Consider the following 13,075-nt stretch of genomic DNA (forward strand, 5'->3'; position numbering starts at 1 on the left):
CATCAGCCATTTCCTGGACCACTCCCCCAAACTGTCTAGATCCTTCTGCAGCCTCCCCACTTCCTCAGTACTACCTGCCTGTCTACCTATCTTCGTATCATCGGCAAACTTCGCTAGAATGCCCCCAGTCCCTTCATCCCGATCATTTATATATAATGTGAACAGCTGCGGCCCCAACACGGAACCCTGTGGGACACTGCTTGTCCTGGCTGCCATTCCGAAAAAGAACCTCTTATCCCAACTCTCTGCCTTCTGTCAGACAGCCAATCCTCAATCCATTCCAGTAGCTCACCTCGAACACCATGGGCCCTCACCTTACTCAGCAGCCTCCCATGTGGCACCTTATCAAAGGCCTTTTGGAAGTCTAGATAGACCACATCCACTGGGATTCCCTGGTCTAACCTACTTGTCACCTCTTCAAAAAATTCTAACAGGTTTGTCAGGCACGATTTGTTCTAATCTGACCCTGCCCTTCCAAGAATTTAGAAACCTCATCCTTAACGATGGATTCTAGAATTTTACCAACAACCAAGGTTAGGCTAATTGGCCTATAATTTTCCAACTTTTGTCTTGATCTTTTCTTGAACAATGGGGTTACAACAGCGGTCTTCCAATCATCCGGGACTTTCCCTGACTCCAGTGACTTTTGAAGAATCTCAACCAATGCCTTCGCTATTTCCTCAGCCACCTCCCTCAGAACTCTAGGACGTAGCCCATCGGGGCCAGGAGATTTGTCAATTTTAAGACCTTTTAGCTTTTCTAGCACTATCTATTTTGTAATAGCAACCATACTCAACTCAGCCCCCTGACTCCCTTTAATTGTTGGGATATTACTCATGTCTTCCACTGTGAAGACTGACGCAAGGTACTTATTAAGTTCTCCAGCTATTTCCTTATCTCCCATCACTAGCCTTCCAGCATCAGTTTGAAGTGGCCCAATGTCTACTTTTGCCTGTCGTTTGTTTCTTATGTATTGAAAGAAACTTTTACTATCATTTCTAATATTACTGGCTAGCCTACCTTCATATTTGATCCTCTCCTTCCTTATTTCTCTCTTTGTTATCCTCGGTTTGTTTTTGTAGCCTTCCCAATCTTTTGATTTCCCAGTGCTCTTGGCCACTTTATAGGATCTCTCTTTTTCTTTGATACATTTCCTGACTTCCTTTGTCAGCCACGGCGGTCTAATCCCTCCCCAGATAATCTTTCTTTTCTTGGGGATGAACCTCTGTACTGTGTCCTCAATTATATCCACAAACCCCTGCCATTTTTGCTCTACTGTCTTCCCTGCTAGGCTCTGCTTCCAGTCGGTTTTCGTCAGTTCTTCTCTCATGCCCTCATAATTACCTTTGTTTAACTGTAACACCATTACATCCGATTTTGCCTTCTCTCTTTCAAACTGCAGACTGAACTCTACCATATTATGATCGCTGCTTCCTAAGTGTTCCCTTACTTTAAGATCTTTTATAATATCTGGTTCATTACATAGCACTAGGTCCAAAATAGCCTGCTCCCTTGTGGGCTCCATGACGAGCTGTTCCAAAAAGCCATCTTGTAAGCATTCCAAGAATTCCTTTTCTTTGGATCCACTGGCAACATTATTTACCCAGTCTTATTCTCATGTCTCAGAGTTCAGCTGTTATGTGATTTTTATTAAAAGAGTACAGGCTTTATTTTCTTCATTCATGGAATTACCAATGCACTAGAACTGCACTTCTACTCGTCAACATTTTCCAATCATTAACCAGCACATTGTTTCTTTAACATATTCATAGTAGATCCCCGGCGTTACTCATGATCTCCAGGAAACCTGCCTTAGTACAACAGAGGCTTAAAAGGTGGATCCAGCTTTTTGGCACTGGATAGGCATAAAGCTATGATCTATTTCTCACTGCCATCTCCAGCAACTCCGTTTGGCTACTGAAGACAAGAAATTCAATTGGTCTCTGCAGGGCATACGGGGGAACAGCACGCATACAGATATCTTGCAATAGTGCACTTTAACATGTTTATCAATAGCAGATAACATGCTCTAGTTGCATCGACTTAATATCAAATCTTACCATCTCTTTTTGTAGAAGGCACCATAGTAGTCTTCACATGCCCTTCTGCAATATTTCTGTACATGCAGCTGAACATGTAGGAAAGCAGTGAAGACTAGTATGATGAATAGCAAATCCCATTAAGAACTAGTCTTAATTACTTCAGTGGCTTCCACTGATGGATTGTTTCTGAGTAATGAAGCTAAATGTAAGCAAGCACCTTGGAAAACATTATTGAAATATGGTTTAAAGATCACTAATAACAGACTCATTTCAAAAAACAAAGCACCAAACTGACTTAGGACGGGATTTAGAATAATGAGGAGTGATCCAACTGAGTTGCCGTGAACTGGAAGGAGCTGTTAGCGCACAGATTCATACAGTTTGATGTTAGCAAAAAATATTGGATACTCCATTTAAAAAAAAAGCTAAGGTTGCAATGGATAAATAAAAAGGATAGAACCAATTAAAGTTGCAAAGATATGATCTAGAAGTACTCTACAAACAAAAAAGGAAACAGAATTTTAGAAAAAAGGAAACTGGGTTAAAAACAGGATTACGAAAGTTTAAAGGAATATGAGAAAGAATATGAATTTGTATATGTTTTACATGTATACAATAAGAAATTTGAGAAGCAAAGCAGCATGTCCAAAAGGATTGTACACAAAAAAATGACAGTTAAAAGATGTCAGAAAGATGAATCTTGAAACAACTTAAAGCAAGATAAACAATATTTTCATGTATAAAAGGAACATATAGGGAATTATAATTATAGTGAATTAAATGACAATAAAGTGCCAGGATAAAATAAGACACATCCTGAACTGTATGTAATGGAAGAAACTGCCAAGGCCTAAACATCCTATTCCATGGTTCTGTTGAATACGGTTGTGCACTAGGCAATAAATGTACAACCCATTTTTACAAATGTAGACAAACCCAATTCAGATCATTATAGGCTAGCTGTGTCCGTAGTAGGGAAAATTTTAATATCTTTTATTAAGGACAAAATGACCATATACTTTCATAAAAAGAGAATTTGGTTAGAACCTTTAATTTTTTAATGATGCGACAGAGGGTAATGCAATTAATTGCGTTTAAATGGACATCCAAAAGATGTTTGATAAAGTATCACAAAACAGTTGGTCAGCAAAGTTGAGGTACTTAGGATAAGAGACACTATGACAACGCTGAAGTAACACTGACAAAGTGCGAAATGGTTTTCTCTGGACTGGAAGAAGGAGTGCAATAGGGATCATCAGGAGTCAGTACCAGATATTTTTGACATGTATTAATCAAATATATTTATCAGCTGAATTTGTATGTATCGTACACACTTTCAAAAATTGCTGATTTGGCCTCGTTTGGAAGATTATATCCAATTCTAGCACTACACTTTAGGAAAAATACAAGGCTTTAGGGAATGGTGCAGAAAGGTTTTATGAGAATAGTCCTAAGGATGAAGGATTTTAGCTATGAGGATAGTTTAGGAAATCTCAAGCTGTTCTCCTTTGGGAAGAGCTAGTTGAGAAGCAATTAGATGGAGTTCAAAATCACAAGGATACACAAAATAAATAGAAATAAACAGCTCCCTTAGGCAAAGATTTAAAATTATTGACAAGATAACCAAATGCAAGATAACAAAACTATTTTAATACAGTGAGTGGTTAGGATTTGGAATGCACAGGATAGTAGAGGCAGATTCAATTGTGGCTTTGAAAAGGAATTTAAATAAGTACGTGAAGATAATAACTTGCAGGGAAATAGGTCAAAGCTGGTGAGTGGGTCTAGCTTAACTGCTGTTGAAGACAGCCCACGTGTCAAACACCCTCTCTGATCTGTAACCATTCAAAGTAACCAGCAGAGATTTTAAAATTGGAGAATTGTGTTTAATAAGTGGGTCTGTCACCTGGAAGGCCTTCATAGATACAGGAAAATTAAGATGAACATTTAGTCAAATAATTCACAGCCCCATTTTCCTTTGTCTTCTGTCCCAAATTTTTGCAGTCAGTTGCAATGGAAACCTCCCTTTCCTCCAGTGAATTTCAGCACAGGTGATGAACAGACTGGCTGTTCAACTAGCTCAGTACAGTGAGTAATCTTCCTCGAGAAACACAAGTTCCTCTTTAACTCATCCTCTGCTACTTTGAGTCAACAACTGGATAACTGAAATTATCTTTTCATATTTCCTGATCCTTCCTTCCTGTTCAGGTCTTAAAGAGGTTCAGAGATTCACTCGACCTACTGTAAATTAAAATGGTTTCACCCTCGGATAGCTCTATAGCTAATAGTCTGTGTTATTCAGAAGCACAAGAACAATGGATGAAACAAAAGGCAAAAACTGGACAAAGAAAATGTTTTCATTAGTTCAATGTTACAGATATTTTTAAAACAGAAGTATTACGTATAAGACGTGTTCTTACCTGTGCGCAGCAAATAAATACTACAGATAGAGTCAACAGGAATGCAGATGAAACAATTACATCTACTGATCGCTGTGGACCTCGTCTCTGTGAGGAGCGATTAATAACTGAATTAGAACTTTAAATATACAAAAACAAAATGATTTTTAAACATTTAACAGTTTTCAGGCATGAAAAAAAGTTTATGGATATTAAGAATACATGCAATAATCAGTCAGGATCTGCAGAAACTCGAAAACATACTAAAATGATCAGTTAGCTGAAAATATGGATCTATCATGACCTTTGTCACAAAACCTTCTGTAAAAGACTGTTGTGATTTCTTTAGAATTCATAAATGATACGAAGGGCCCAGCCTTCAAAAGAGAAAAGTGGCATGGTAATAAGAGAATGGTAAAAACTAAAAAAATTCTTTAAATAAAAAAGTTGGTCACAAAAGTGTATGATAAAGAATGAAAAGGTAAATTAATAAGAATTCCAGAAAACTACAATACATTAAAAACTTACATAAGCCACTAACACAATTATTACACTACACTTTCAAATATTGAGGTGATTGTACAAATTCTCATTTTTATAGCAATAGTTTTCCCAAAGTTCCAAACAGAAGAAAATCCACTGCATCACAATGAAACTAAACAGACACTATGTGCAAGCCATGACAAATATTTTAACAGAGATCATCTCATCTGACAATAGACAATGCTGAATTCATATCCATCAGAACTACAGTCAGTTCTGCTATAACACAGTACTTCTGTTCCCATGCAATCCTGTGTTATAAGAAAATCACATAAAGCAGCACCATTTAAACTAATGGGGCCGGAACTGCGTTATCACCAATATACACTTTAAAACTTAGCGCTTTAGAAACAGTGTTGCCAATTTGTCAATTGTATTATGACAAATTCACGTTTACGTAACGTGCATTATAGCAGATGATCGGAATACAAATTTTAAACATTGAACATGCCTTAACCTTAAAACATTCATCCCCTCCACTACTGACATACGTGCTAACAATATGGACATGTACAAGATACACTGTCATAACACCTCCTTTAGCAACATGTTCCAAGCTTGCAACTTCCATCACTTACAAAAAGAATAGAGGGTCCCCATAAATACCACCACCTGCAAGTTTCCCTCAAAGTCACACACCTTCTTAACTGGAATTATATCACCATTCTTTCACCAACACTGAATTGAAAGTTTGGAAGTCCCTTCCTCACAGCATTGGGGATGTACCAATAAGCCAGATAGACTGCCAGAAATTCAAGACAATAGCTAACTACCACTTCCTCACAGGCTATTAGGGATGAGCAATAAATGCTGCCATTGGTACTGATGGGAGGAGTGAACTGTTGCTGTAGGTCCACAAGTCACAACATAAAATAAATATAGTATACAGAGTCCTAATATGACCAATCATATGCTTTCTCTGTGTTAGATTGATAATTTTGTGATTATTAAAGAAACCTGGTTGATACAACTTTCCATTCAATTTACTGCAAAACAAAACTTAATTCAATGAAGCAGAATTGGTTATAACAATGAAAATATGCATCATTACCCCTCTAATTAATCCAATCCAATCCAAACCAAACACACACACACTTTCATTTTTCTCACCCATGGAACGTGAGTGTCACTAGCTGGCCAGCATTTATTGCCCATCCCTAGCTGCCCGAGGTGGTACTGAGCTGCCTTCTTGAACCACATTAAAAATTTCCAAACACTAGGTTATAGTCCAGCAGGTTTATTAGGAAGCACTAGCTTTCAGAGCACTGCTCCTTCATCAGATGGTTGTGAACAAGACGACCATAAGATGCAGAATTTATAGCAAAAGATTACAGTGTCATGCAACTAAAATTATACATTGAATAAATTTGAATTGGCTCCTCCACTTCTTGAACCACTGCAGTCCACCTGCAGTGAGTTGATCTACAATTTCCAAAGGGAAAGAATTCCACGATTTTGACCCAATGACAGCAAAGGAACAGTGATACATTTCCAAGATAGGATGGTGCGTGGCTTGGAGGGGAACTTGCAGATGGTGGTGGTCCCATTAAGCTATTGTGCGGTCCTTGTCCTTCTAGATAGAAATGGTCCCGGATTTGGAAGGTGCTATCTAACAATCTTTGGTGAACTTCTACAGTGCTGTTTCGCAATACACACTGCTGCTACTGAACGACAGTGTTGGAGGGAGTGGATGCAGTACCAACAGACAGGCTGTTTTGTCCTGAATGATGTGAAGCATCTTGAATGTTGTTGGAGCTGCACCCATCTAGGCAAGTGGGGCGTATTCTATCACACTCCTGACCTGTGCTTTGTAGATTGTGGATCGGCTTTGAGGTGTCAGGAAGTGAATTACTCACCGCGGTATTCCTAATCTTTGACCTACTCTTGTAGCACTGTTTGAGGAGAATCCAGTTCAATTTTTGATCAACGGTAACCCCAACAATTGTTAATAGCGGGGCATTCAATGATGGTAACACCACGAATGTCAAGGTGCACTGATTAGATTAACTCTTACTGGAGTTGGCCATCGCCATGAACATTACCTGCCACTTATCAGCTCAACCCTGGGCATTGTCCAGACCGTGTTGCATTTGAAGATGGACTGCTTCAGTATCGGAGGAGTTGTAAATATTATAGAACATTGTGGAATCACGTCCATGTGCAATCATCGGTGAACATCCCCACTTCTGATCTCATGATAGAGGGAAAGTCATTGGTGAAGCAGTTTAAAATGTTTGGGATGAAGACACTACCCTGAGGAGTTTCTGTAGAGATGTCCTGGAGCTGAGATGACTGACCTCCAACTATCACCACCATCTTGCTATGTATAACTCCAACCAGTGGAGAATTTGCTCCCTGATACCCACTGACTCCAGTTTTACCAGGGTTCCTTGATGCTTGGCTGAATGCAACCTTGATGTAAAGGCCCTTCACTCTTATCTCACCTCTGGAATTCAGCTTTTATGCTCCATGTTTGAACCAAGGCCATAATGAGGTAAGAAGCCGAATGGCCCTGGCAGAACCTAACCTGGGTAAAGGAAAATAACTAATTTTGCTTTGAGGAGATCATTTTAATAAGAAGCAAGCACTTTCTGGCCAAAAGTGGTTACAATACTGGGAACAAAGAGACCTTGGAATGCAGGTTCATAGTTCTTTGAAGGCAGAGCCACAGGTGGGCATTCGGTATGCTTGCCTTAATTCATCAGTGCATTGAGCATAGGAGTTGGAAGGTCATCCTGTGCCTGTATAGAACATTGGTTAGGCCATTGTGTGAAATTCTGGTCTCCCTGCTATAGGGAGCATGTTGTGAAACTTGGAAGGGTTCACAAAAGATTTACAACCATGCTGCAAGGGTTGGAGTGTTTGAGCTATAGGGAGAGGCTGAATAGGCTGGGGCTGTTTTCCCTGGAGCGTTGGAGGCTGAGGAGTGACCTTACAGCGGTTTATAAAATCAGGAGGGCCGTGGATAGGGTAAATAGATGTGGTCTTTTTCCTGGGGTGGAGGAGTCCAAAACTAGAGGGCATAGGTTTAGGATGAGAGGGGAAAAATTTAGAAGGGACCTAAGGGACAACATTTTCACATATAGGATGGTAAGTGTACGGAATGATTGCCAGAGGAAGTGGTGGAGGCCTGTACAATTACAACATTTAAAAGGCAGTTGTATGGGTATATGAATAGGAAAGGTTTAGAGGGATATGGGCAAAATGCTGGCAAATGGAACTAGATTCAATTAGGATACCTGGTCAGCATGGACGAGTTGGACTGAAGAGTCTGTTTCCATGCTGTACATCTCTATGACTGTATGACTCTATGACTCTCAAAAGCAATAAAAAGTAAAATGTTCCAAAGCTAGTCGATTTGATGTTATGTGGTTGTTACTAATCATGAACGGATACCTTTGGGGTCTTGAGAGACAGAGCTTGCTTAGAATATACAACATAGAGAAGAAATTGTTGCAGTTACTCTCCCAGGAGGACAATCAAGTTTCACACTGAATTCATCATAAAGGTGTTTGAGAAATAGGAAGTATGAGCTGAACAACTTGTTCTGTAGTAGAAACTGAAAATCCAAATAAAATAAAAATGTTCTGCTTCTGCTTAGTCTAAGTCTTTTTGGAACTTTTAGTCAATAAAAAAAATACGCAAAAAAAGTGGCAGGTAATGTTCAGTTTTACACACAGTGCTTGTGTGAAAGGTCACCACATGTTTGTTCAACAGCTCTGGAGCGATTTTTTAAACCTGTTTATCCAGATTTGAAATCTGATTGATAGAAGGATTTAAGGTTGATGAGAGTTTCAGCTAAACTTCTGATTTTTTTCGTAAGATTTTAAATGTTTAATGTTTAAAAATCTTTTGCAAGCTTAAGATTAAAATCTTTAGGTAAGAAACAATAGTTTTTTAAAATATATATGGTGCTTTTAAGAGCTTTTCAGGCTTAACATCATTGAGGGCATTCAAGAGACACATTGGTATGAACATAGTAGGGAAATGGTTAAAGGCCTTGCAGATTAAATATAAAAGGTTACGAAGAAGAACCTCAAAAAGGTAGCAATCTCTGGTTTACTCCTGGTACCACATTCTAATCAGAGTAGGAATAAAAATATAGGGCAAATAAATTAATGCCGGAAAAAATGCTGCAATGTGCAAGGATTCAGATTTTTGGATCACTGGAATCTCTACTGGGGCAGAAAAAAACCTGTTCAAAAGGAATGAGTTTCACCTGAACTGGAAGGGAACCAAAATGTTGGTGGGGAGATTTTTAGCTCTATTTCAGGAGCTTTTAAACTTAAGGTGAGGGGGGGGGCTAAGTAGCAGGAAAAGTAATAAGTCGAATGAGGATGTTCTGAATCAGAAAAGAGCAAATTCGTTAAAAAAGACAGACAGCAGCAAGTCAGAGAATGAGGTAACTCTGAAGAATTAAACTGCCTTTATTTCAACACAAGGGGTCTTACAGGTAAGGCTGATGAAATTATGGCATGTACAGGAACATGGCTCTGGAACACCATAGCTGTTACAAAAACTTGGCTGTGGGAAGGACAGGACTGGCAGCTCAATGTTCTGGGTTTTGGATGCTATAGAAAGGAAGGTAAGAGAGGAAGGGGAGGTGGTGTTTTTGATTAAGAAAAACATTACTAAAGTAATTAGAGGATATTTCTGAGGGATCGTCCAGTGAAATTGTATGGGTAGATATAAGAAGTAAGAAAGAGATGATGATCACCTTGATGGGATTGTACTATAAGTGTCCCCCATAGTCAGCTAGAAATTGAGGAGCAAATACATAGAGACTAAGATATATGTAAGAATAATAAGGTTAAAATAACAGATATTTTAATTTTCCAAATATTGGCTGCGACTGCCATGGTGTTAAAGGCTTGGATGATGAGGAATTTGTTAAATGTGTTCAAGACAACTTTCTTTATCAATGTGCAAATCTACATACTAGAGGAGGAACAAAACTTGACCTCTCAGGAAATAAGACAGGGCAAGTGACTGAAGTATTATTAGGGGAATATGTTGGGACTAGTGATCATAATTCTATGAGTTTTAAAATAGTTATAGGAAAGGATAAGCCTGAAGTTCTTAATTGGAGTAAGGCAAACTTTAATGAGACAAAAACTTTCAAAAGTTGATTGGAGTAGAGTGTTCACAGGTAAAAGGATGACTGACAAGTGAAAGGAGAACAAGAGTCATTATGTTCCTGTTAGAGTGAAGGACAAGGCTGGTAAGAGTAGGGAATAATGGAAGAATAAAGGTAATGAGGTTCTAGTCAAGAATAAGAAAGCGTTATATTATTAAGTATAAACAAGTGGGAGACAGAGGGTGGTCACGGTGGCACGGTGGCACAGTGGTTAGCACTGCTGCCTCACAGCGCCAGAGACCCGGGTTCAATTCCCGCCTCAGGCGACTGACTGTGTGGAGTTTGCACATTCTCCCCGTGTCTGCGTGGGTTTCCTCCGGGTGCTCCGGTTTCCTCTCACAGTCCAAAGATGTGCAGGTCAGGCAAATTGGCCATGCTAAATTGCCCGTAGTGTTAGGTAAGGGGTAAATGTAGGGGTATGGGTGGGTTGCGCTTCGGCGGGGCGGTGTGGACTTGTTGGGCCGAAGGGCCTGTTTCCACACTGTAAGTAATCTAATCTAATCTAATCTAATGAAGGGCTGTTTTTCAGACTGGAGGTCTATGACTAGCGATGTTACACAGGGATTGGTATTGGGTCCAGATTTGCTTGCTGTTTGAAAAATACAATTTGGATGAGAATAATAGTAAATTGTGAAGAAAGTTATCTAAGATTAGAAAGAAATCTTGATCAATTGGGTAATTGGGCTGAGGAGTGGCAGATGGAGTTTAACTTGGACAAATGCAAGGCATTGCATTTTGGTAAAACAAACAAGGGTAGGGCTTAAATAATTAACAGTAGGACCCTAAATAGTGTTTTGGAACAGAGGAAGTGGTTTGCAGATACAGTTATAATATTTAAAAGACATTTGGAAAAAGTACATTAAGTAGACAGGGCATTTTAATGTATTATCTGAAAAACAGCAAGTCCAACAATGCAGCAATCCCACAGTACTTGATTTGACTTTTGCATTCAAGACCTCAAGCAAATTAATCCCACAGCCTTCTGAATTAGAGGGGAGAGTGCTATCAACTGAGCCACAATTAACACATACAGGCTGAGCTTGATTTGTTTTCATTGTAACTCACACAGCTTTTAAAAATTGCTATATTGCAATTCATGAAGTCATATGCCACTGCAATTTAAACAGAAACACTAGAACGCCCATCCCAGCCTGCTCTCCTGTCTCTTCTGCAGTATCTTTCAGCATATATCAACATCCTCTCTCTAGCATGTTGCTGTCCCAGCAGCGGCAACTGTTCCTGGTAACACTACAGAAACTACACAGCTAATTGTTTGGCAGATCTCCAAGTTGTGACTTGTATCTGAGTGAGGGGCAGAAGTCATGCACCCATTGCCATATTGCATTAATGAATCAGGGCAGCAGTGCTGATGGAATTACATTCTCCACTGACTGTTCCAGTAGTCTAGCAGGAACCTCTACTCAGAAAAATTCTGCTCTAGTTGTGAAAATACTCATAGAAAACCCACGTTTGCCTCTTACTTTGACAGATGGCTATTAAATATCAATAATAGGATTATCATTGAAAATGTTATTCTTGTGTTTTTTTCTTGATCAATTTTTATTGATCATATGATCAAACTAAAATATTAACTGCTTTTCATAGGAATCATAGAATTCACAACACGAAAAAAGACCATTTATCCGTCATGCTTCTACTGACCAACAAGAGAAATGAAGTCTGCAAAAGAGACAGAACAGTTTTAAATCTTTCAACAATGGAATACTCAATTAACTGGAGTTAAGGAATCTTGAAATCATTGAGGTAATTAATTCCTTAAAAATTAATGTCTAATGTCTAGCTGTCCAGTTATGGGGCAAATGAGACTTGTACAAATTAGACAGATTGCACCTTAACAACACCAAGATTAATATCCCAACAGGGAAATGCAATTGGAGACAGGTTAAACTGGATTGGCAAAGGGATGGGAACCTGAGGGGAAACTCAGTTTGGAGGGAAGGAAAAGTAGTAACAGGGGAAAAAGAAGCAAAACTAGAATACAGAAAAAGCAAAAGGAAGCATCAACTAGAATTTGGATGTAGGATAATGTTAAAAAGGCAGAATTAAAGGCACTATATCTGATGTAAACAGCATTCCCAACAAGGTTGACATTTTGAAGGCACACAGTGAAAGGGACATGATTTAATTGCAATTACAGAGACATAGATACAGGATGAGCATGACTGGGTACTGAATAACTAAAGGTATATGACATTTTGGAAAGTCAGGGTAAAAAAAGGAAAAGATAAGATAGCGTGCTTTATAGAGACAAGATCAGTACGTTAGTGACAGAGGACCTTAGATGAAAGGATCAAGGTATAGAATCAGTTTGGGTGTTGCTGAGGAGCAGCAAGGTACAGCAAACAATGGTGGGAGCTGTTTATCAACACCAAACAAGAATAGTGATGCTGGACACAGTTTAAAATCAGGAAATTAGAGATACATTTAATATGGTTAATACAGAAATAAGGAATGATTAATACAGAAATAATGGATGACATCAATATACATACACAATCAGAAAATCTAATCTGCACTAATGCTGTGGAGGATGAATTCCTGGACTTTGTACAAGACGGGTCCTTGGTTGCTAAAGACTAGTTATCTAGTCATATTTTATTAATACAATTACACTTGTCTTTCCATTTCCAGAAGCTGCAATTTGGTACTTTGCCACACTAATGGAGGCCCTTTTGAATTTTTACAATCTAAGATCACTAGTGCCAACTGATCTTTATCTTGCTGCAGCCACTTCAAAAGGAGGTATCACCAATAAATTCATACAAATTGGACCTAAATTATATATGAACTATTTCCCAAAAACTGAGCAGTCTAGACCAATATAGAATAGCTCACATTTAGCTACAAAAACGGTGATCTTTAAACCTTCACAGGACTGAGTGCACCAAGGGATTGAGCAAAAACAGAAACTGATTGAGAAACTCAGCAGGTTT

General features: G+C 38.8%; 1 protein-coding gene across 1 annotated transcript in view; it reads right to left on the reverse strand.

Moving 5' to 3' along the window:
- Window positions 1–13,075, reverse strand: part of LOC122561728 (protein PHTF2-like) — a 52,129-nt gene that overhangs the window by 6,916 nt on the left and 32,138 nt on the right. The window contains exon 11 of the mRNA XM_043713802.1: window positions 4,463–4,549. Within this exon, the coding sequence (XP_043569737.1) occupies window positions 4,463–4,549 (87 nt within the window). The remainder of the gene's footprint in view (window positions 1–4,462; window positions 4,550–13,075) is intronic.

The sequence above is a fragment of the Chiloscyllium plagiosum genome, chromosome 23 (assembly GCF_004010195.1).
Source record: "Chiloscyllium plagiosum isolate BGI_BamShark_2017 chromosome 23, ASM401019v2, whole genome shotgun sequence".
Classification (NCBI taxonomy): domain Eukaryota; kingdom Metazoa; phylum Chordata; class Chondrichthyes; order Orectolobiformes; family Hemiscylliidae; genus Chiloscyllium; species Chiloscyllium plagiosum.